The sequence below is a fragment of the Myotis lucifugus genome, unplaced genomic scaffold (genome assembly GCF_000147115.1).
Source record: "Myotis lucifugus unplaced genomic scaffold, Myoluc2.0 scaffold_61, whole genome shotgun sequence".
Taxonomy (NCBI): domain Eukaryota; kingdom Metazoa; phylum Chordata; class Mammalia; order Chiroptera; family Vespertilionidae; genus Myotis; species Myotis lucifugus.
In genome coordinates, this window is record NW_005871109.1 from 308,105 (window position 1) to 333,474 (window position 25,370).

At 40.8% G+C, this 25,370-nt stretch overlaps 1 protein-coding gene and 1 long non-coding RNA gene across 2 annotated transcripts in view; both read left to right on the forward strand.

Annotated features, from left to right (window-relative positions):
- Positions 1–4,580, forward strand: part of LOC111826212 — a 68,555-nt gene extending 63,975 nt beyond the window's left edge. The window contains exon 3 of the long non-coding RNA XR_002829494.1: positions 4,533–4,580. This is a non-coding gene — a long non-coding RNA (uncharacterized LOC111826212). The remainder of the gene's footprint in view (positions 1–4,532) is intronic.
- A 1,579-nt stretch (positions 4,581–6,159) lies between these two features.
- LOC102430832 (vitamin D 25-hydroxylase) lies at positions 6,160–13,042 on the forward strand. Its single transcript, XM_014456658.2, has 4 exons — positions 6,160–6,373; positions 9,928–10,386; positions 11,205–11,534; positions 12,660–13,042. The coding sequence occupies exons 1-4, from the start codon at positions 6,160–6,162 to the stop codon at positions 12,833–12,835; spliced, it is 1,179 nt and encodes a 392-aa protein (XP_014312144.1). The 3' UTR covers positions 12,836–13,042.
- The last annotated feature ends 12,328 nt before the right edge of the window (positions 13,043–25,370 follow it).

The window sequence follows — 25,370 nt, forward strand, 5'->3', positions numbered from 1 at the left end:
GAGCTGTACAGCGCAGGGCGATCATTGGGCTGACAGGCCAGGAGCATCCATCCTCCCAGCAGACCCGAGACTGCGCCTGCTGTGGGCCGGCCTCCTCCCACTGTGGATCCTTTAAACTCACAAGGGCCCGCGGGGAGCCCACTGCGCCTCCCTTTTGCGGAGGAGGAAACTGCCCCCAGAAATGCCCCGTGGCTGGCAGACAGCCGCCCGCTGCTCACCCTCAGGGGAAAGGGCCAGCACACCAGCCTGTGTCGGGAAGTGTCCCCGCCTGACCCGGAGGGAGGCAGAGGTTTCAGAGCACTGGCACTGAGCCAGCTCACCTGTTTTGTTTGGAGTCCATTCATTTATGGGCAACAACAAACCAGACTCTTGCCGGGTGCGAGGGGTGAAAGGAGAGGGAGGCAAACACAGCCCCACTCAGGGAGTTCCATTCCAGTAAGAGGGGGGAAATCAGTCTAATTGTGGCGAGGGCTTTGGGGGAACAGCACAGCAGGGCTGTTTGGCAACTGTGTTTCACCTTGGGGCTTCAATCCTTATTTGAACCAGGTTTTACAAGAATTATTCTAGGTTTCTGCAGCTCACTAACGGTTTATATTGCTAACGGGAAGCTGGCCTGAGGAAAAGCAAACATACAATTCTTAGATTTTATTGTATACCCTCCAGTTCTCCAAGAATTGAGTGTATTTCCATTAATATATTTGATCTCTGCTGTGTTAGTACAGAACATCATAATATTCTAGAGAAATCATTAGATATGAGAGCATGAGACCAGATAAAATTTTACTTTCTTTGAATCTTAATTTTTCCTCATGTGTGCAATGAGAAAAATAATAGCTGAGAGCAGTTAAGTGCTACTCAAATGTTCTTGGTTATTAATTGCAGAACAATTTATTAGGCCTACAAATTCAAACACATTTTATTTTATTTTTTAAAGATTTTTAAATTGGTTTTTTAGAGAGGAAGGGAGAGGGAGAGAAAGAGAAACATCAATCTGAGAGCAAAACATCCATTGGCTGCCTCATGGGGATCAAACCCTCAACCCAGGCATGTGAACCCAGGAATTGAACCCACAACCTTTTGGTGCACAGGATGACTCCCAACTAAGCCACACCAGCCAGGACTCAAACGTATTTTAAAACCAATTTTTTGAAATGGTGTCTTTCAGAATAGGAATGTTTTTTATATATAAAGATTTGAACTGAAAGGAATGCTATATTTGTACTGAACATACTTTTCTGGAAGGGAGTCATCTAAGTCTCATAATAAATTACAAATTAAATTAGAAACATGCCGGAAAACTTATCTTGGGATGGATAGATTTGGTTCAATGGATTTAAAATTTGGCATGAGTAGACGGTTTTATTGCTGGTACAGCTATGGTTCTTTACAAAGAGGGCTTTTTATTGGAGGTGGTAAAATCAGGCTCTTTTAATATGCAAGAGAAATAGAGGAAAAAGAGAACGGAACAAAAATGAAAAAGATGTGTGCATTGAAGAGTAGACACTGTTTGCCTGACTCTGCCTTAGACTTAAGTTAAATGCTACCTAACATTAACTTTTAACTACAGCAGCACTTGATCTTTATCTTAGTGGTGAAATGCCCCTAGAGATCTCCCATTATCTTAGAGGTGTTTCCCAATTCTGACAATGTCTCAAAGTTACTGTAAGTTGTTAATACACGATACAGTTATACACTGTACAAAAATTTTTGGAAGTGGAAGGAGACTTATCTCCTATACCAGTGATGGCGAACCTTTTGAGTTCGGCGTGTCAGCATTTTGAAAAACCCTAACTTAACTCTGGTGTCGTGTCACATATAGAAATTTTTTTGATATTTGCAACCATAGTAAAACAAAGACTTATATTTTTGATATTTATTTTATATATTTAAATGCCATTTAACAAAGAAAAATCAACCCAAAAAATGAGTTCGCGTGTCACCTCTGACACGCATGTCATAGGTTTGCCATCACTGTCCTATACTTTTGGGAGATTGTAGACAGTTGTTTATAGGGCTTCTTTGTAAATGGAATCTTCTTTTTTGCACTATCTTTATAATTTGGAGATGTGTGCCAGCAGGAAAAAAAATGGACTTGGAAATCGCTTATGAGAACTGACAATCACTTCAGGTGACGTCTACTTTTATGAAGTCTGTGAGTTCAGTTCTCCTTTATAGTTTTTGAAAGGAAAACAACCAGTCCTAAGGTTTTATACATTTATTTTAAAGGCAATCTTAAATAGAAATGTACTACATCAAGAATTGCCAATTCCTTGGAGATTCACTCTTAATATATAAGTTTCTGCAGTTACTTTAATCTTATTTCAATTTTGAAAAGGATTCCCTGGCCAGTAAAGTGGTAAACAAGTGGTTTTTACAGATTATTTTCAGGTAATACACGTGGGACATTAAAGGAATTACTTTAAGGCAAGCGGAATTGACAACTTATTAATTTATTTATATAGTAACTGAAAGGTGAACATGGTAGGTTAGCATGGTGGTGCACACAGGCAGGTTAAATAGCCATCTCAGAAGGGATAAAGAAATACTGAATTTATTGAAGGATGGGGGATGGGATAGCCAAAGGGAAGGGCTGCACAGCACTGAGCCAACGGGACATTGGGGTGATGATGGCAGCACCCAGGAGCTGAAGTTTCATCCTTATATGCAGTCAGAAGTGTAGTAGAGTATTGAGAGTAGAAGAGACACACAGGAAGAGGAGTTTCTCCTTTATAGCTGCGAAAATTACCCTCTGGGTAAGTCCTTCCTTTTCATGACTGCTTCGGGAGCTGGAGAAGTCCCACCTTTGCTCAGCTGAAACCCTTACGCTGCCACTTTTGACTAATACCACTGCTTGTGGCAGGCAGCCCATGCTCCTTCCCCAGGTTCCAGATGTACCTACTGCTCAGCTGGCAGGGCCTATTCTTGTGCCAAAGACGCCATTGCTCATCTGGTTGATTCTTGTGCCAAAAACTCTATTGCTCAGCTGGGCCTATTCTTGAGCCAAAGACGCCATTGCTCAGCTGGTTGATTCTGTTACTATTTGGAGGTTTCCATCAGTATTGCTGCTGTAACTACTTCTGCTGAATTTTATTCTTTGCCAAGACTCTTGGTCTTTTTGTTATTTTTTCCAAAGTAGTGTGAACCATGGCTAACTCAGCTCTGCCTGTTTGACTCAATTTTTTTTAAAAAAATACATTTTATTGATATTTTACAGAGAGGAAGGGAGAGGGATAGAGAGTTAGAAACACTGATGAGAGAGAAACATCGATCAGCTGCCTCTTGTACACCTCCTACTGGGGATGTGCCCGCAACCAAGGTACATGCCCTTGACCAGAATCAAACATGGGACCTTTCGGTCCACAGGCCGACTCTCTATCCACTGAGCCAAACCGGTTAGGGCATTGACTCAATATTTTAATGGTAAAAAGCTCTCAGCCAACTCCTGAGAGCATGGGGATAAGCATTCTTTGCATCCCACTGATAAGGTAGCACTGTTCTCACACTGGACTAGTCCCTTATGGGCCTGGGCATAAGAGGTGTGACATTGTAAGTGAACCTGAGGTGAAGCAGAAGAGAAGCTCCAGCAAGGCATAGCATGGATATTCTGTCTTGCCTTCCCCTTAGCTGAGGGATGATCACCTGTGCCTATGTGGTGAATGCTGTTGAAAATAGACAGCATGGAGTCACTTGTGCTAAACCCCATGTCAGCAAACCAGGACTTAAGTTAACTGCAGTTTCAACCTCCCCAGGAATGTAACCTCTGACCAGTCAACCTGAAATTACCTGGTCAGCACTAGTCAGAGAATGTGCTGGACAGACGTCTTTGTTTCCCCTAGGAGAGTGACCTTGCCTGAAACTGCATTCTTTGCTAATAATTTCCTTTTCACGCTGTCTTTAAAATTTTTCCTTTTCTACAGCTCTTAGGAGCTCCTTTCTCCTTATTAGATGAGATACTGTCCAATCATGAATCATTCAAAAAGCCAATTAGATCTTCAAATTTACTCCTTTGAATTTTATACTTCAAAGTTGTCTGTTATGCCTTTGACAGTCCCTTTTCCTACCTAAGTCTGGAGTAACAAATGATATGTAGATGGTATGCTTCTCCATAAATCTTGGAAGTAAAAGGAAATTCCTAGATATCATTGAATGTTTTGAGTTGGAATGAATCTTAAAAGAGCATCTGAATCAAGTACCGTAGTTTCAATGGCAACTCTGATGCCCCAGAAGGTTAAGGGTTCTGCACATGGTCCTATATGGCAAAGCTTAAGCTAGAACCCAGGCCTTCTGAGTCTGGTACTCTTTCCATTTGAAAAATTATGTCTTCAGGCATCGAATGCATAATTAAATCATAGTGTGCGTGATATGCCTTGTAGCGAGAAGGCACTCTATCCATTACAGTTGAGTAGTAAATAAGTGCCTGTATTTTCAGGGAAGTGACAAATCTAGGAGAGCTGCTTAGTACATGTTAATTTCCGTGGTTATCTTTCTCCAAACATTTTCCCATTTAATTGTTTTTCTTTTCTTCCTCAAAGATCTTCAGTTTAGATCTTGGAGGTATATCCACTGTGGTTCTAAATGGCTATGATGTAGTAAAGGAATGCCTTGTTCATCAAAGCGAAATTTTTGCAGACAGACCATGCCTTCCATTATTCAAGAAGATGACAAAAATGGGAGGTATGTTTATTTTTATCTATTTAGTGATTTACTAAACTATTTTAAATCATATTTATTATTTTATGTAAATTTAGCACGTAGAGTTTGAATTCTATTGTACTGATTAATAGGAGGTATTAATTCATCAAGTTAGTATACAAACCAAGTATTTGAGGACTTTCAGGCTCCATTTCAATCATACAGGGGTGGGCAGAACTTGTTTTACATTTGTGAGTATGTGAACCACAGTTTATCCTCTTATGATTATTTATTATTGTATTATTTTCCATAGGAACAACTGTAAGCCTACTTTTGCCCACCCCTGTATTTTAGACCAGTACAAGCTAATTCTACTGTTGTAATCCAGTTCTAGTAAATATTGTACATAATGTTTTAAAGAATTAGCACTTAATCTATGCAAATTTTGTGAAACAAATTAGGAATACACATACGTGCATGCATACTGGAATTAAAAGTGCCTTTTGAAGCCAGTCTTGGGTACTTGGGTACTTATAATTTTTACTATAATTTTGCTTATAAGATTATAGAACCTGAAGCAGCCTTTCTTAGCCACTAATCAGTATGCTATGTAAAGGAAGAATTGCCGTATTTGTGTAAAGGACTAGGATTTTATATGGTTTAGTGTTGATCAGTGTTGGATGAGTCCATATTCATCAGAAAAAGGCTAAATGCTAACAGAACTGTTGAGAAGAAAGCAGCAACAAAAAGTCTAAAATAGAATGCTGAAGTCAGATGCAATGGTTTTGATACATAATAGTATAAGAGTTTTAACAGTAATGTGTCCAAAATTCTCCAATTCAATGAGACCTTCACATTTAATTTTAAAGTAAATTATATAGTAACTTGCTTAGATAGATTAAAAAGACATTGATTAAAAAGAAAAATTAACCACCTATTATATCACAAGGCAAATCAACTAATGCAAAGAAAACACTAGTTTTTTAAAGGCCAAATTCTTAGGCCAGAGCAGTGGTCGGCAAACTCATTAGTTAACAGAGCCAAATATCAACACTACAACGATTGAAATTTCTTTTGAGAGCCAAATATTTTAAACTTAAACTATGTAGGTAGGTACATTGTTATTAACTTAATTAGGGTACTCCTAAACTGGCCTTTGCTAAGAACGTCCTCAATCTGAGGGGTTGACCTCAGCAAACGTACCCCCACTTCTTCTAACGCCACTTCTTCAAAATAGACTCGCCCAGGCCGAAAACCGACTTCTGCGCATGGGCCACAAAGTATCAATCGCACTGGACGTGCGCGCCTGCATATGGTATTTTGTGGAAGTGCCACACTCCAGGGGCCAAAGAGCCGCATGTGGCTCGAGAGCCTCGGTTTGCTGACCAGAGTATAATGATACTTAAAAGCAATCTAATAATAGGGTAATATGCAAATTGGTCGGGACGCCGTCACAGTAACGACAGATCAGCAGGCTATGTGCGCAGCAGGCGCGGGTGGGCAGGGACTTGCAATGTTGGGGACCTGATGGCGGCTGCCGCTTGCCCAAGGCTGGCCCTGGGCTCAGGCAAGCCGCCGATGGCCCACTGCTACTTGCCCAGGGCTGGCCCCAGGATCAGGCAAGCCGCTGGTGGCTGCTGCCGCTTGCCCCAGGGCTGGCCCCTGGCTCAGGCAAGCCGCCGATGGCCGCTGCCACTGCAAGGGCCCAAGGTTCAGGCAATGAGGTTTGGGCAAGGTTCAGGTAAGCTGCAGTGGCTGTGAAGGCCAAGGCTCAGGCAGCCTCACAGCTGGCAGTGGCAGCAGCAGAGGCGTGATGGGGGTGTCGCCTTCCCCTGATTGCCGGGTCACCTCCTACAGAGGGAGGCCAGAGGCAGCAGCAGTGAGGGGGGTGTGGGGGTGGTGCCTTTCTCTGATTAGCCAGTCGCCTCTGGCAGAGGGAGGCCAGACCATGGGGAGCAGACCTAAGCCATCAGTAGGACATCCCCTGAGGACTCCTGGACTGTGAGAAGGGGCAGGCCGGGCTGAGGAGACTGCCCCTCCCCCCCGCCAGTGCACGAATTTTGTGCGCTGGGCCTGTAGTAATATAAATAAAAATCAAATTTCCAGCCTCTGCAATGATTGTCTAAATAATAAATTAGGCAGGTAGCTCAGTTGGTTAGATAGCATTGTCCTGATAAGCAAAGATCCAATCCCTAGTAAGGGCACATACAAGAAGCAACTAATGAATGCATAAATAAATGGAACAACAAATCAATGTTTCTCATTCTCATTCATTCTCTCTCTCTCTCTCTCTCTCTCTCTCTCTCTCTCCCTCTTTCTCTCTCTCTCTCTCTCCCTTCCTCCTTCCCTGCTCTGTCTCTGAAATCAATCAATCAATAAAAAAAAATAATTAGGTAAAGAAGAAATTATACCACAATTATAATAGAAGATCTTGAAAGAAATAATGAAAATGAAAGATGGTGTGAACAGAATAATATTTGGGGTAAAAATATTTTTTTCAAAGCTATACATTTATAGTTTGTGCTATTTTTATTATAAAGAAAGCAGTAATAATAAAATAAGCATTTAAGGTTTTCAGAAGACAGTAAAAGGAAAATAAGTAGAAAACTATGTTATTTTAAGATACATATGCATTGAACTTGAAACAGACATCAGAGCCACCATTAGTCCTCTGTTGGGGAACACGTTGCCCAAGCATACAGGTTGCCAGTGTAGGATTATAACAAGGCTCCTCTGTGCCTTCTTCAACATATATCCCATATGTATACCTTTACCCACGGTTTGCTGTCATCCCAGTGCCTTCCATTCGATCAGCTGTCCCCTCTGCCAGCAGTGATCTCTCCCCAGATATCTGCTTGACTTACCGTGTCATCTCCATGTCTTTACTTGTGTCACCGTCCCAGTGGGGCTTTCCCTGGCCACACTGCCTGCTTCCTTGCTATATACTTTACTTGTTCATTTGCCTCTCCTCACGAGTATGTAAGGTCCGCGAGAGTAGGGATCTGTTGCCTCTTTTGTTCACTGATATATCTGTGACATTTAGAACACTGCCTGGAGCATAGCAAGTGCTTCATGAATACATGTTGAATGAGTATTTGTTGAATGAATAGTCATCTGGGAGTACGGAAAGAAAATGAAATGTAGAAATATAAGATCGTTACACAGCACTAAAGACCCCATTATGGGTGGCTAACTTTATCATAAGCTCCAAATTAAAAATTGTTGCACAAAAGTTAATGGAATGTAGATTACATAGGTACCTCATGTAGACAAGAGAACATGACATTTTTTATCATAGGTATACCGATGTACAAATTATGAATGAAATTTTGAGTTAAGTACATGCTACATAAATATATGTGCAAAAAAAGATGTTATTTTTTTCTTTTCAAAAACATATTTTTATTGATTTTAGAGAGGAAGGGAGAGGGAGAGAGAGATAGAAGCATCAATGATGAGAATCGTTGATTGGCTACCTCCTGCACACCTCCTATGGGGATCAAGCCCACAACCCAGGCATGTGCCCTTGACCGGAATCGAACCTGGGACACTTCAGTCTGTAGACCGATGCTCTATCCACTGAGCCAAACCAGCTATGGCATTGTTTTCTTCCTGATAGTTAAAGGGAAAATAGTCCATAGCACCCACATCAGAACAGCAGAGTATAATATGGAGACTCAGAAATTTTGAGGCAACAGATATCAACATTAGAAGTTTGAGTTTCATGTTTGCCCTCTGTCTTAGTTTGAGCTGCTATTACAAAAATATCATAGACCGAATGGCTTAACCAACATTTAGCCCTGGCAGGTGGCTCTGGTGGTGGACCGTCAATGTCTCTCTCTCTCTCTCTCTCTCTCTCTCTCTCTCTCTCTCTCTCTCCCCCTCCCCCCCCCAGGATTAAAATAACACAACATTTGGCCTTAGCTGGTTTGGCTCAGTGGATAGAGCGTAGGCTGCGGACTGAAGGGTCCCAGGTTTGATTCCGGTCAGGGGCACATGCCTGGGTTGTGGACTCTATCCCCACTATGGGTAGTGCAAGAGGCAGCCAACCAAGGATTCTCTCTCATCATTGATGTTCCTCTCTCTCTCCCTCTCCATTCCTCTCTGAAATCAGTAAAAATATATGAGGAGGAAGGGAGGGAGGGAGGGAGGGAAGGAGGGGGGAGGGAAGGAAGGAAGGAAGGAAGGAAGGAAGGAAAGGAGGGAGGAAGGAAGTCAGTCCTGAAACTTTCTTTAAAAAAACAAAACACAACATTTATTCTCATAGAGCTGGAGGCAGGGAAGTCGAAATCAAGGTGCCAGCAGATTTCCTGGTGTCTGGAAAAGGCCTGCTTCCTGCCTGGTAGACAGCTGCTTTCTTTCTGTCTCTTCACATGGCCAAGAGTAGTCACCTTTTCCCATATCCCTTCTTATAAGGGCACCCATCCCATTCAGGAGGGTTCTACCCTCATGACCTAATTACCTCCCAAAGGCCCCACCTCCTAATATTGTTACATTGGGGGTTAGGCTTCAACATATGAATTTTGTGGGACACAAACATTCCGCCATGGTACTCTCTTTTTGGCTTGAGTTATTTTCACTACATGGGCACCCCATTCAGGCTACCTTGCCTTTGCCAGAGTTACCTTAGGTAATATATACCTTTAACAGAAGGAAATGTATATTCTAAAATCTAGTCTTAATAAAGCAGAAAATTTCTAATTCTAGAAATAAGATTTCCAGATGTTTGTTTAGTCCAAAATAGAATTTTGCCTACAAAATGTACAGTCATTTGTCTTTTGTAAATTAGACTTATAGTAAAAGATGGGTAATAAAGCCACCTGGGCCTACTTCACCCAGGTTGAATTACACAAGAATGTTCAGTTTCTTGTTATGGGAGAATTATAGGTCTTTTCTGCCTATCCCCAGATGCTTTTTATGTTTATAATATTCTGTGGTTAATGAGTAGCAGGAAACAGCTCTTATCCACTGGGTCTAGTTTTAGTTTTATAGAAAGATAATTTGGAGAAGAATGACTAACGATCTTTTTTTTTCTTTTTCTTTTCTCCATAGCCTTTTTAATATATTTTATTGATTTTTTACAGAGAGGAAGGGAGAGAGATAGAGAGTCAGAAACATCGATGAGAGAGAAACATCGATCAGCTGCCTCCTGCACACCCCCTACTGGGGATGTGCCCGCAACCCAAGTACATGCCCTTGACCGGAATCGAACCTGGGACCTTTCAGTCCGCAGGCCGACGCTCTATCCACTGAGCCAAACCGGTTTCGGCTCTCCATAGCCTTTTTAGCTGTTAGGGTTAATAACAAATGCTGTTTCAAACATAACCAATCTGATTATTTTTGGAGAACGATTCACTTACGAAGACACTGATTTCCAACACATGATTGAGCTATTTAGTGAGAATGTGGAGCTAGCTGCCAGTGCCTCAGTCTTCCTGTATAATGCCTTCCCATGGATTGGCCTCTTACCTTTTGGAAAACATCAACAGCTGTTCAGAAATGCCGCTGTGGTCTATGATTTTCTCTCCAGGCTTATCGAAAAAGCTTCTCTCAACAGAAAGCCTCAGTTACCTCAGCATTTTGTTGACGCTTATTTAGATGAGATGGATCAGGGTAAAAATGACCCATCATCTACTTTCTCCAAAGAAAACCTAATTTTCTCTGTGGGTGAACTCATCATTGCTGGAACTGAAACTACAACCAATGTGCTACGATGGGCAATTCTTTTCATGGCACTTTATCCTAACATTCAAGGTGAGGACTCTCTCGATCTCAAGGTCTGAACTTACATTTAGGACTCACACATGTTTTAGAGTCTTTGGCCATGTTCAAAGCAGTTTATTTAGGAACTCCTGCAGTGTTAGCCAAGAAGAAAAATATTTAATACTTATAAAAAGTTTCCTTTTAAAAAAATAGATTTTTATTGATTTCAGAAAAGAAGGGAGAGGGATAAAGATAGAAACATCAATGATGAGAGAGAATCATTGATCCGCTGCCTCCTGCATGACCCCCACTTGAGATCAAATCCACAACCCAGGCATGTGCCCTGACTGGGAATCGAACCGCAACCTGGTTCATAGGTACACGGTCAACCACTGAGTCACACCAGCCGGCAAAGTTTTCAAATCTATTATCTCAATTCATGTGAACACCTTAGAGACAGGTTATATTATGCCTATTTTATAAATGAGGGAGGCTGAGTGGCTGACGTGCCCAGGCTCAATCACTGGAAGTGGCAGAACTGGGACCTGAACCCTGGTTGTTTTGATTCAAGTTTTATGCTTTATTATTTTCCTTGCTGAGACTGAGATGTTATTCCAATTCTAGGTTTGTTTGATTTTTATTACTTTTACTGTGTTATTCACAACAAAGTTACCCAGAGCATTGATTACTGTAGTAGAAGATATATGGTATATATTTAAATAAACTCCCAGATCATGAAAAATCTGCATCTGGGTGGACGCATGCCCTACTTATTACTACAGGTTATCCCTTGTTTACATAAAGGGAAATTACTTTAGATGCACTTTTTCAGCATTGCATAATAACTCGAACACTTTCTTCTCTAACAGGACAAGTTCAGAAAGAGATTGATTTGATTATGGGACCCAATGGGAAGCCTTCTTGGGACCACAAATGCAAAATGCCTTACACTGAGGCAGTTTTGCATGAAGTTTTACGATTCTGTAATATAGTGCCATTAGGGATTTTCCATGCAACCTCTGAAGATGCAGTTGTACGTGGTTATTCTATTCCTAAAGGCACAACAGTAATCACAAATCTTTATTCTGTACATTTTGATGAAAAGTACTGGAGAGACCCAGAAATATTCTATCCGGAGCGATTTCTGGACAGCAATGGATATTTTTCCAAGAAGGAAGCTTTGGTTCCGTTTTCCCTAGGTAAGTGAACTTTCACAGCGGCATAACTTCAGGACAAAGTATAATGGTGGTTCATTAGTATAACATTTTTGCTGTTGTTGTTAATCCTCGCCGGAGGGTATTTTTTCCTCCGTTGATTTTTTAGAGAGTGGAAGGGAGGGAGGGGAGAGAGAGACAGTGATATTGCTGTGAGAAAAACACATCAATTGGTTGCCTTCCACACACGCCCTGACTGGGGCAGGGACGGAACCTGCAATCCAGATACACACAAATTTCGAACCTTGAACAGAAATCGAACCCATGACCCTTCAGTGTGAGGGTTGACATTCTAACCACTGAGCACCCGGCCATTGCATTAGTATAACATCTTAATCTGAAGCTCTCTGTTGTAGAATTACATATTTCAACTCTGAAAACATAGCATTGATTCTTACAGGAGAGAATAGTTTAATTAGAGGTCATTAACACCCATATCTACTCAGAAATAAACAAGCATTAATTGAGTATCTAGAGAGAAACTGGTGAGAGCTCTGGCTTCTGAAACATTTTTGTCTGTGGATTTTTGGCTTGTAATCAAAACTCCAAGAGCTAGAAGGTCAGTAACAAGTAGCTTGAGGAACAGATCCAGGGAGGGGAATGACTCATAATTTGAAGTGAAACAAGAATCGAGCTCTCTTGGCTCCTAGTTTATTATATCTCTTTTCTAAAAATACTGCTTCTGCAGTGAAAAGGTGCACAGATCACAAGACCCTTGGGAGATGGACTGGAAACTCTTTAATTGGGGAAGGGTACACATTGAGTCATCTGAAATGAAATGACCTTCTCTTGAATCTATAGAACAAAATGTCACACTTCAAATTAGATCTTTCACGGCATACCTCAGGCTCTGTTGCAACGTGCAAGGGATGTGGGGGAGGGACTAATAAGTTTACAAAGTCCAGGAAGGTAAAGAAATGGATTCTGGGAGATGAAAAGCCAACTTCTATTCTTTGGAGTTTAAGGAAATTCTTTAGTAAGAATAACCTTTTGTAACTTTTTTTAAATTCCAGATTTCCGGAATTTAGACATACATTTTGTAATGTATTAGATATACATTTTGGATTTTAAAAAGATGACAATGTCTGTTGTTTTTTTTTTTCTGTTTAGGACGAAGACACTGTCTTGGAGAACAGCTGGCTCGGATGGAAATGTTCCTGTTTTTTACAGCATTGCTTCAGCGGTTTCACTTGCATTTTCCCCATGAACTGGTTCCAGATCTGAAGCCCAGGTTAGGCATGACCTTGCAGCCCCAGCCCTTCCTCATCTGTGTGGAAAGACGCTAAAAGGGCACAATGCCCTGTGGAATGAGGTCATATGTTCACCTCACCCCTGAACCTAGTTTAATCATTGTATGTGTTTGGACAAAAGCCACAGCATCAGAAAGTTAACACAAATGTGTCTTTATTTCATTTTATTTTTTTAAATGCAGATTATGAGATTCTGCATTACTTTTTAAAAAAATGTTTATATTGATTTCAGAGAAGAGGGGAGAGGGACAGGGAGAGAGAGAGAGAGAGAGAGAAACACCAATGATGAGAGAGAAACATCGATGGATGCCCTCTACTGGAGATCAAGGCCACACCTTGTGCATGTGCCCTGATAGGGAATCGAACCATGACCTCCTGGTTCATAGGTCAGTGCTCACTCACTGAGCCACACTGGCCAGGCCACACAGATTTGATTTTTTTCAAGCTTTTATGACTTCTACGGTAGAATTATCTCTTGAGGAAAACAAAGGTGCAAATGCCAGGTGTTGCTTAAGATACTAAGATTTGCCATGGTCGCCTTAAGCAGAGCTTGACTTTTCAGCCTCTTGTTGAGCACTAGGAACCCCTCCTTCCATCTTGCTCCTGTCCTGGGGGCTTTACTTCCAAATGCCAATGCCAGCTCCCTTCTGGTCAGGTATGTCATTAATAGTTTGTGCGGTACTAGTCCAGTTTAATAGAGAACTAAAGGAGAAATTAGAACTCAAATGAGTTTGGACTACAGAGACATTTTAGACATGGTGGCAGATGATAGAAGAAATATCTATGTATTTAATGTAGAACCTTCCAGTGCTCTCAAATCTTGCTCCCTGCTACGTCTTCATACTGAGTATCCATCCCCAAAGCAGCAGCTTACAATAATGTATTTAAAATATAAACAAAATGTAGCAATTAATTCTTGGTAGGCACAGACGATTTACATAGTACCACTTTTTTCCAAAACCAGTCACAGGGCTTAAAGAATGAATTCTTTTGACTTTTATAGGTCTTTAAGCATTTCCACAATTACTGTTATATGAGGGACTTCCTACTGATAATTATGCCAGGAACACAAGTGCAAACTGTGACTGTCCTGATCAAACGGGTATGTGTATTCCAGTTATAGGTTTCTGTTTTAAAATCTTAATTCTTCTAAAGTTGTACATTAAGGGTTCATGCTCTCATAACTGGGCCCATGAATAGTTGCAGCCTCAGAGTAAGTGCACAGACAGTGACTTCCGTTAAAATATGTTCCCTTTTTGTATGACATGGGGAATAAGAATGTATGTGTGTATAAATATGCATTATGCACTTGTATTTGAATAAAAAGCACTGGCTAGATTAATGTGAACCTAATGAAATTGGTGATTTCTAAGAGACTGAGAGAAAAGGGTAAAAGTGACATCTTAGTGTGTTTGACTTCCATTAATTAAAATTTTGATTATATACCAGTAATTATATTCATTTATATGTAATATATAATAAAAATATGTATTAAATATCTACACTAATAAAAGAGAAACATGCAAATTGGTGTCACTCCGCTACACCCACCAGCCAATCAGAGGGACTAGCAAATTAACCCAACAAAGATGGCGGTTAATTTGCATACACAGGCGTGGAGCGAAGGCTAAAGGCTCCGGCCAGAGTGATGACTGAAGACTGAAAAGGCTTGGCTTCTCCGCTGCAACTGCAAAGCCTAGCCTTGAGGTTTGGCTGCCAGAGGGGAAAAGCCTAGCCTTGAGTCTTGGCTTCTTCACTGCGGCCGGACCAAAGGCCTGGGTCCTGGGTGCTGGAGGAAAACCGATGCCAGCAGCCAGGGGAAGGAAGGCCTATTGCGCGAATCTTCGTGCAACGGGCTTCTAGTATAATACATAAATGAATAAAATTAAAGCCACAACGATTTAAAGATATATTTTTAAAAATTAAAATAATTTTTTTACAAAGCACTAATTAATACCCAGATTAAATTGGAATCATTTATTTTTTTTTTTTTTTTTTTTTTTTTTTTTTTTTTAATATATTTTATTGATTTTTTACAGAGAGGAAGGGAGAGAGATAGAGAGTTAGAAACGTCGATGAGAGAGAAACATCGACCAGCTGCCTCCTGCACATCCCCCACTGGGGATGTGCCCGCAACCCAGGTACATGCCCCCGACCGGAATCGAACCTGGGACCCTTCAGTCCGCAGGCCGACGCTCTATCCACTGAGCCAAACCGGTTTCGGCAAATTGGAATCATTTAAAGGTCCCAAATGATTTTAATGTGCAGCTTGTATAAAATACTATCTTAAGATTCTCCAACTTTCCAAAACTGATACCTGCAGTAATAAAAAAATATCTAAATAGTCCTATAACAAATAAATTTAAGTCATACTTTAAGACAGCGGTTCTCAACCTGTGGGTCGCGACCCCTTTGGGGGTCGAACGACCCTTTCAACGGGTCGCCTAAGACCATCCTGCATATCAGATATTTACATTATGATTCATAACAGTAGCAAAATTACAGTTATGAAGTAGCAACGACAATAATTTTATGGTTGGGGGTCACCACAACATGAGGAACTGTATTAAAGGGTCGCGGCATTAGGAAGGTTGAGAACCACTGCTTTCAGAAAATGTCAACAAAGAACATTCTAGTTTTAATGACAATCCTATACACTTTTAGAGATAGAAAATGACATCTGCCCAACTGCTTTTAATGCTAGTATAATTTCGATGCCAAATGCACTATCTATATACAGAAAGAAAAATATATGTCAATCTCATTTATGCACAGAGACGCAAAAAAATATATAGCATGCATACCAAATTGCCTCTTATAAAGACACCAGTCATATTTGATTAGAACTCTCACAATGGACTTATTTTAACTTAATTAACTTTTTAAAGGACCTGTCTTCCAAGGCAGCCACATTCTGAGATACTAAGGGTTAGGACTTTAACATATGAAGGGGGTGGAGGGGGTCGCTAAGCTCATAACACCAGGTAATGAAGAATTACAGGGCCGCCCTAGCCAGTTTGGCTCAGTGGAGCATCAGCCTGCGGACTCAAGGGTCCCGGGTTAGATTCCAGTCAGGGGGATGTACCTTGGTTGCGGGCACATCCCCAGTAGGGAGTGTGCAGGAGGCAGCTGATCGATGTTTCTCTCTCATCCATGTTTCTAACTCTCTATCCCTTTTCCTTCCTCTCTGTAAAAAGATCAATAAAGTATATATATAAAAAAAGGAATTACAGGGCCAAGAATGGGCTTCAGTAACATTGAAGCTAAGCCAGCCGTGGGCAAACTAAATTGTGAACCAAATCTGCTGCCATTTGAAATGAATAAAACTAAAAAAAGACCGTACCCTTTTATGTAATGATGTTTACTTTGAATTTATATTAGTTCACACAAACACTCCATCCATGCTTTTGTTCCGGCCCTCCGGTCCAGTTTAAGAACCCATTGTGGCCCTCGAGTCAAAAAGTTTGCCCACCCCTGAGCTAAGCTCTGAATCACCTCAGTCCCTGACTGGATTAAGATGATTCAAGATTCCCAGCAGCTTGCCAGAGGCAATCAGGTCTTCTCTGGAGAAAAATGAAAATCGTAGGCCTCAAATATTTTTTGAATATTTTTATATACAGTGTTGGCACTCAATAATAACTAGCATACAAGGAGACAAGGTATCGATTGAAACCAAAAGAAATAATAGACAACAGAAAAAGACCTTCGGCAGATCCAGATATAAAATCAGCTGCACACTTTACCATGAACATGCTTAATATACTGGTAGTGCTCTACCATGATTCTGTTTACTAGGTGGATTTGCTCATTCCAACTCTACCCCACCCCCATCCCCATCCCCAAGTATTAACTGCTCCTACCATTGCCAGGAGAACTGTCCTCATTTGATGGGGTCGTCTCTCCTAGGACAGTGGTTCTCAACCTTCCTAATGCCACGACCCTTTAATACAGTTCCCCATATTGTGGTGATCCCCAATTTCATTGTTACAAATTGAACATAATTAAAGCATAGTGATTAATCACAAAACAATATGTAATTATATATGTGTTTTCCGATGGTCTTAGGCGACCCCTGTGAAAGGGTCGTTCGACCCCCAAAGGAGTCTCGACCCACAGGTTGAGAACTGCTGCCCTAGGAGGTTAGCATGAACTCCCTTCCCTCCCCCCACTCCTCCCCCGCTTCTCCTCCCTCGAAGGCAGTAACTGACTAATCCAGGAGTATTTAAATCACACCCACAATCCTTGCCTCAAGGAGGACAATTGTGTGCTCCAGAGTTTCATCCTATGGGACCAGGGTAAGGACTTTAACCACATAAACACCTTGAGCTTCTCCCATGCCCCTTCCTCCTTCTCTTACAAAATTTGAAACCAGACAACCAGTGGGTCTGTGGTGCCTGTCACTACTTGAGCCAATTGAGCAGAGATGGGGTTGAATCATATAGGAGCATTTATTCCAATAATGCCAGCAGCATGGGAGAGCAGCAGGTCATCCATGAAAATCTCCCTCTCCCACCATAAGCCAGCTGCTTATATGGGGTAGAAGGACAAAAATTACAGGAGAAGTAGGCAAAGGGAACAATAATGAATATACAAAAGGAATAAGGCAAAAAGAATGAAAATGGGTATAATAGTTACAGATTACAGGCAATGTGGGCTAGGGGTTTGCAAAGGGCAGGCACATCCCAGACACCATTGTTTCCTTTCCGCAACTAGATGGTTAATCTTTCCATGATAATAGGCAGTTCTCAGATGGGAATGGACTGCATTCAAGCTTGACTCCCAGATCCCCGGGGGTGTACAACTCCCAGCCAGGTTAGAATATGCTTTCTTTAATCAGAACCGAACCATCACGGTTAACGGAGTGTGATTAATACTTCTTATAACTATAGCTAGTCTCCACTATTCTATTTCTCCCTCCTGCCCATAAGAGTTTATCTAAGAGCTTTCTTCAATAATAGGGTAACCGGACAACCAAGGGGTCCGGGCTGCCTGTCACTACTTGAGCCAATTAAGCAGAGACAAGGTTAAATCATATATGAGCGTTTATTCCAATAATGCTGGCAGTATGGGAGAGCACAGCTTTTGATAGATCCACAAAAATCTTCTCTGCCTCTCCCCATAAGCCAGCTGCTTATATTCAGTAGAAGGACAAAGATTACGTGGGAAAGTAGGAATTACAGGCACGGGAAAGTAGGCACAGTATAATATCATTACAGGTTATAAATCATGCAGGCTGGGGGGAGAGGGGCCTTGCACAGAGCAGGTGCCTCTGGGCACCCCGGGACCAGATTACAGGCAATAGGGGTTTGGGGTTATAAAGAGCGGGTGCCCCTGGGACTAGATTGTTTCAGCCACCAGGTTGTAAATCTTTCCATTGCATTGGGATGTTAGCTCCCATGTCCCAGGGCTTACAACTCAGGTTAGAATGGGCTTTTTCTAATCAGAACAGAACCATCACAGTTAACAGAGCATGATTAATATTTCTTTTTTTCCCCCCTATTTTTTGTTCATTTTTTAAAAGAGAAATTAACCGAGTCATGCAAGAGCTGGAGAAGATTGTTTCATATTTCTTATAATTGTAGCTGGTCCCCAATATTCCATTTCTACCCCTAATAATAGCAGTTTCACAAGAATTCCAAGCCCAGGCTCTGCTTCTAGGAAACCTAACATGTTTAAGATCGAGAAATTCATCAAAAAATTAAAAACCGTAAAAGAAAATCAAGCATTAATTCTAAAACTTACCAATAAATTTAAGGAGTTAGTGGATGGATTTTATAGCAGACAGGACACAGCTGAAATGTTGTGAAGAAACCGCCTAGAATTAAGTACAGAGAGGTAAAAGGTTGGAAAATACAAAAAATAAAATAAACAGCATAAGAGACATAGGGGATATAATGTTAATATTTAACTTGTGTACTTGAAACCCAGAGCAGGAGAACAAAAAGAATTGGACAGAGTAATATTTGAAAATCTAATATAAAAAATTTCCAAGACTAATAAAAGACACCAGGCCAGAGTTTCAAGAAGCTCAATGAATGCCACACAGGGTAAATAGGAAGAAAATCACTCCAAAGCAACAAGGCTAACTTCACAATAGAGACAATGGCAAGCCAGAAGACACCATGATCTCTTTAAATGCTGAAAGAAAATACTTAATTAGAACATTACATGCAGCCTTGACAATCTTCATTTCAGGCTGTGAGACATTTCAGACAAATAGAAGTCAGGTGAGTGGTTGTCTCAAGCAGGGAGGAAGGAGGGCTTGGGAAGAGGCGTGTGAGGACTTATGGGAGAAAGTCGTGTTTGCCTTATAATGGTATTTACTTTATAATACTTTATTTTGCTGTGTATATTTTTGTGTATTTGAAACCAAAATGTGGATATCTGAGTCCGAGTTCGTTGTCTCACCAAAATCGAAGAATGAAGTTGCAGACAAAAACAGGAGCAAAATTTTAGCGGGAGCAAAATTCAGTGAGTGCATCCAAGCTAATTAAATAGTCCATGTATAGAGTCCCACAAGGCCATAAGCCATGTGGGCACAGGGATGTGCTCCCTCACAACAGGAATTCCAGGTATCCATTGTGCTCTGTGACTGGGAAGGGGAGAGAGGAAGCCACTTGCGCTTTTTTATGTGTATGCTTGTTAGTTTCTGAGTGGTTATCTGCAAGCTGCCAGTCTAAGCAATATCCATACATTTTAAAGTTCATTCCTCTCCCGTGCACCCTTCCTTCCCCACCTAGTTGGGGTGTCTTAGTAACTCCTCCTAGTTGGGTTTTTGGGTTTTACTTTCCCTTCCCGTGGTCCCGCCCCTACCTACCTACCTACCTTTTTTTGTTTGCTTGTTTCATAGTCATAATGTATATTTTACAAAGACATTAAAAATTTTACTCATTTGTGTTTTTTGTTAATCCTCACCCGAGAATATTTTTTCCATTGATTTTTAGAGAGAGTGGGAGGGAGGGGGAGAAACATCTATGTGAGAGAGACACATGGATTGGTTGCCTCTCACACATGGATTGGTTGCCCGACCAGACCAGGGATCGAGCCTGCAACTGATGTATGTGCCCTTGACCAGGAATCAAACCTGAGACCTTTCAATCCAAGGGCCAACACTCTAACCACTGAGCAACCGGCTAGGTCTGTCTGTACTCATTTTTTAAGGTAAAAATATTCCACTTATAAATGACCTTCTAAAGCAGATGAGCCTCTGTACTCAATGAAGAACAATGACTATTTTTCAAATATTGTATGTAGTGATGATTAAGAAAAGGTTTGCAATATTGTGATTTATAATAAATATATATTTGGTCATTCAGATAACCCCAAATATATTTTTCCTATGTTTGGTCCTATCCACAGTTCCTGACTCACAATACCTAATTTCCTGAATGATAAGAGCAATGGGAGCATTTTTTGTTATAATATTTGGTCTCTTGATCTCAATTCCTGAAAAACTGCTTCAGAGCCATAAAGGTGAAATGGGTGTCTTGTTATTCAAATCAAGCCCCTTTCTATCTCACAGCTGGGTTTATGTTAATACGATGATTTTGGGAAAGCACCTGAAGATGGGGTTGTCAGGGGAACCAATCCAGAGTAGAGGGTTGGAACTCTTAGTCCCACCCCCTGTTTTCCGGGTAGGGAAAATTGGCTGGAGATTGAACCAATCACCAATAGCCAATGAGTTAATTAGAGAGGCCTGTGTAATGAAGCGACCATAAAACCCCCAAAAGGAGGGGGTTTGTCTACAGAACCCATCCCCAAACTCCAGGAGGATAGATGTTCTTCTAATCAGGACATTGCCTGTGTCTTCATCCCCCAGTTGGTTCGTATCGTTCAATATCCTCTGTAACACGCTGGTGACCTAGTGAGTAAACTGGTTTCCCGAGCCACGCTAGCAAATTACTCGAACCCTAGGAAGGGGTCGTGGAAATCTCTGGTTTATAGTTAGTCGCTCAGAAGTACAGGTAATAACCGGAACTTGCGATTGGCACCTGAAGTTTAAGGAGGAAGTCATGGGAACCTCCAGTCTGTAGTCAGTGAGTTGTGATTGGCATCTGAATCACAGAGCAGTCTTGAAGGACTGAGCACCTAAACTGTGGAATTTGCTATCTTTGGTAGATAGTGTCAGAATTGAGTTGAAAGTTAGGACACCTAGCTGGTGTCGGAGAATTGCGTGTCGCTGGTGTAGGGGAACTACACCCCCACATTGGAATTGGTTCCAGAACCCGTAGGTTTAATTTTAAAACTAAAACTTAAGTTAACGTTTTAAAATTGAGATTTCTTTAGGAATTGTATAATCTTGTTAAAATGTGAAGTTTTGTTGATGCTGGGCTGGCATTTTGAATGGCAAACAGTTGAGGCTGAGTTGTGGCATATGATATACACATATGCACTACGCCAAGTCCACATCATTAATTTATCTGGTCTTACAGGAATTTAAATATGTGGCCCCCATTTTAAACATTTGGAAAAAAACTCCTACTTGGGTTCCCCTGTGAATTTCTGCTTCTACAGGTTAAATACCCTTGGTTTTTTATATGCCGTGGTTCTTATCTCTTCTGTGGGCCTCTTTGAACTTACCAGTGTTCCCTTTTAGAACATATTATCTGGCTATTACAAAATGGGGTGTTTACAGACAGCATATTTTGAAAATGCAATTTAAGATACCCTTTGCAGTTTTTAAAACGAGAGAAACATGCTTATGGGCAATTGACAATAGCTCTCAGGGCTTTTATCATTAGAGGTCTTATTAAACCAGTCCTTCCCCATTTATGCTTAACTGAAAGCAGTTGTTTGAACTTAAATACAAGGAATCATATTTACTCTTCTTGAATTTCATTTTCTCAATGGTGGATTCTTTTTATATCTCTGGATCTTCTGTCTTCATTCCAGCTGGTTATATATATATATATATATATATATATATATATATATATATATATATAAACATTGTACAAGTATGCTTTTTACTACTTGGAAGTGGAATAATACATTTGTGTGTGTGTTTTTAAATACATTTTTATTGATTTTAGAGAGGAAGGAAGAGGGAGAGAGAGATAGAAACATCCATGATGAGAAAGAATCATGGATTGGCTGCCTCCTCCAAGTCCCCCACTGGGGATCGAGCCCTCAACCCGGGCACGTGCCCTTGACCGGAATCGAACCCAGGACCTTTCAGTCCGCAGGCTGACGCTCTATCCACTGAGCCAAACCGGCTAGGGCCAGCTGGTAATATTAAAACAGCTCTTAAGGGACTATAGACAAAGACAAAGCTTTAGTAACCAAATCCCCACTTAACACATCTTCCTGAAGAAAGTCATTGTGAATATTAGTTACTGTGAATATTATCTTTAAAAGCTTTCCTTAGCCTTGGCAGGTGTGGCTCTGTTGGTTGGGCATCGTCCTGTGGAATTGTTTTATGGTATGAGTTCTGTTATTAATTATTTGAGTAAACTTTGTACTCTTTTCCATAATGGCTGCGCCAATTTACAATCCCAGCAAGTGTGCAAGAGTTCCTTTTTCCCTACTTTCTCGTTAAAACGTGTTATTTCTTGTGTTTTTGATAATAGCCATTCTACCAGGTAAGAGGTGATATTTCACTGTGGTTTTGATTTGCCTTTCCCTGATTAGTGATGTTGAGCGCCATTCATTTAGTGTAGCTGTAGGCCACCTGTATGTCTTCTTTAGAAAAATGTCTTCAGATTCTTAGTATATTTTTTAAATGGATTTTTTTTTTTTTGCTATTGAGTTGTATGAGTTCTTTATATATTTTGGATATTAATCCCTAACAGATGACTTACAAATATAGGGTGTCCCAAAAATGTATACACATTTTGAATAATTATAATAATGCCAATGGGTTAAATCTGAAAAGAAACATTAATTGAGCTACCAGCTGTTAAAGTGTATATACATTTTTGGGGGACACCCTGTATTTTCTCCTATTTGACAGGTTGTTTTTCCATTTTGTTGATGGTTATTTTTGCTGTGCAAAAGCTTTTTAGTTTGATGTAATCCCACTTGTTTAGTTTTGATGTTGTTGCCTTTGCTTTTGATGTCAAATCCAAAATATCATTGCCGAAATCAGTGTCAAGGAGCTTACCACTTTTTCCTTCTAGTTTTATGGTTTCAGATCTTACGTTCATGTATTTAATTCACTTTGAGTTAATTTTGTATATGGTTTAAGGTAGTGGTCTAGTTTAGTTCTTTTTTAGGTGGCTGTCCACTTTTTACAGTACCATTTATTAAAAACTGCCTTTCCCCCATTGTTTTATTGGTTCCTTTGTCATAAATTTAATTAACCGTGTATGCATGTGTTTATTTCTGGACTTTCTATTCTGTTCCATTGATATATTTCTCTGGTCTTATGCTAATACCATACCATTTGGATTACTGTAGCTTTGTAATGTAGGTTGAAATCAGGAAGCATGATGCCTCTAACTTTGTTCTTTGCTCTCAATCTCAATCTTGTTTTGGCTATTTGAGGGTCTTATGTAGTTCCATAAAGAATTTAGGATTGTTCTATTTTTGTGAAAAAATAGAATTGTTATAAGCATTGCATTGAATCTGTAGATTGCTTTGGGTAATACAGGTTTTTTAACAGTATTAATTCTTCAATCCATGAGCATGGGATATTGTTACTTTGTGTTTTTAATTTTTATCAATGTCTTACAGTTTGCAGGTCTTTTATCTCGGTTAAATTTATTTATAGGTATTTTATGGGATTGCTTTTGCAATTTGTCTTTCTGCTGGTTCATTATTAGTGTGAAGAAACATAACAGATTTGTGTATACTGATTTTATAGCCATCAACTTCACTGAAGTCAATTAATTTTGTTTTTGGTGGAGTCTTTTGGATTTTCTAATATATAATATGTCATCTACAATAGTGAGAGTTTTACTTCCTATCCGATTTTGGTTGCCTTTTATTTCTTGTCTAGTTACTCTCTCCAGGATTTCTCATACTATGTTGAATATAAGTGGTGAGAGTGGGCACCTGTGTCTTAATCCTGATGTTACAGAGAAAGCGTTCATTTTTCACTGTTGAGTACAATGTTAGCTGTGGGCTTGTCATATGGCCTTTTTTATGTTGAGGTATATTCCCTAGTATACCCATTTTGTTGAGAATTTTAATCATAAATATACAATTTTGTCAAATGCTTTTTCTGCATCTCTTGAGATATAAGATTTTATCCTTCATGGTGTGTCTGCATTTTTCTTTTTCTAACTTACATTGCACACTTTGTTCATTAATTTGTTAGCCTTTTTTCTAATATCAACATTTAATGCCATTTTCACTGTATCTCATATTTTGGAAGATAGTATAGATGTTTTCATTATAATTTATTTCTACTTAACGTTTAAATTCCTATTATGACTTTTCTTTTTTTGACCTGGTATTATCTAGGAGCAGTTTCTTAAATCTATGAAGCATATTGTTTTCAAGTGTTTTGGGTTTTTTTGTGTGTGCTTTTTTTTTTTTATGTCCCGGACTTACTGGGAATTCCTCCTTCGTGGGGAATAGTTGCAATCCCTGATCCCCATCACCAATGGGGTTCAGATTTTGGTTCACAGTTGCTGGCTGTGGGTCATGGGATTAAGCCAGTGGGCATCCTTTATGGTCTGAACTATGACTGTATCTGATTATCTTGGAACCTCCGACTTTAGTTCTTGATTAATGAAAACATTCTTGGTAAATGCTTTCACTGGTCCCTCTTGCGCAGGTCTGAAAATTTCACCTCTAGCCATAGAATATCTCCTTAAAGCAGTGGTTCTCAACCTTCCTAACGCCGGGACCCTTTAATACAGTTCCTCATGTTGTGGTGACCCCCAATTTCATTGTTACAAATTGAACATAAAGCATAGTGATTAACCACAAAACAATATGTAATTATATATGTGTTTTCCGATGGTCTTAGGCGACCCCTGTGAAATGGTCGTTTGACCCCCAAAGGGGTTGCGACCCACAGGTTGAGAACCACTGCCTTAAAGGATTTAAAGTGCAATCCTTCCACTTACAGGGTTTTGCAAGCTTTCGTCACTACCTCCCAGGGTTGATAGTGGGTAATTTGTGTAGTAGGCGTTTCTCAGGCTCCTTCTCCAAAATCATACCCTGATTCTCTGTCACCTTCGTCACCCGTGGTCGCCATGGTAGGCAGAGGACTACCATAGAAAGGGGCCGACCTGTGAATGGGTCGTGGCCTCTGGGCAGCATCCGATCCCTCCCTCTTATCTAGTCACCAAAAGCCTGGCACCCCCACCCCGGCCTATCGCCCGCCGAGAGTGACGGCATATGCGTGGCGAGGCGCGCAGGGCGGGCGGGCGGGGCTTAGCGCCGTTGGCAGGCGGACCGGGTAGGGAGCAGTGATGCGCGGAGAGAAGGCGGTGGAGGACCTCCGCGAAACAGAGATGCTCGGACGACAATAAAAAGGTAAAACCCAGTTCCCAGTTTCCTCCTGGGAACTCTCGTGGGGTCTCCCCACCAGGGGCCCGCCCGCGCAGGGACGGTCCGGCCCGTGGAATCCTCTCTTAACTCACGAGCGTGAAGGCACCCCAGGGGCAATACCCACGCG

What these genes read in the sequence shown, in the direction of transcription:
- LOC102430832 (XM_014456658.2), top strand. Translation starts at nt 6,160, where the DNA reads ATGGCGGCTGCCGCTTGCCCAAGGCTGGCCCTGGGCTCAGGCAAGCCG. An exon ending in GAGGTTTGGGCAAGGTTCAG is followed by an intron (nt 6,374 to 9,927) that starts GTAAGCTGCAGT and finishes TTTAGCTGTTAG; the next exon opens with GGTTAATAACAAATGCTGTT. An exon ending in ACTTTATCCTAACATTCAAG is followed by an intron (nt 10,387 to 11,204) that starts GTGAGGACTCTC and finishes CTTCTCTAACAG; the next exon opens with GACAAGTTCAGAAAGAGATT.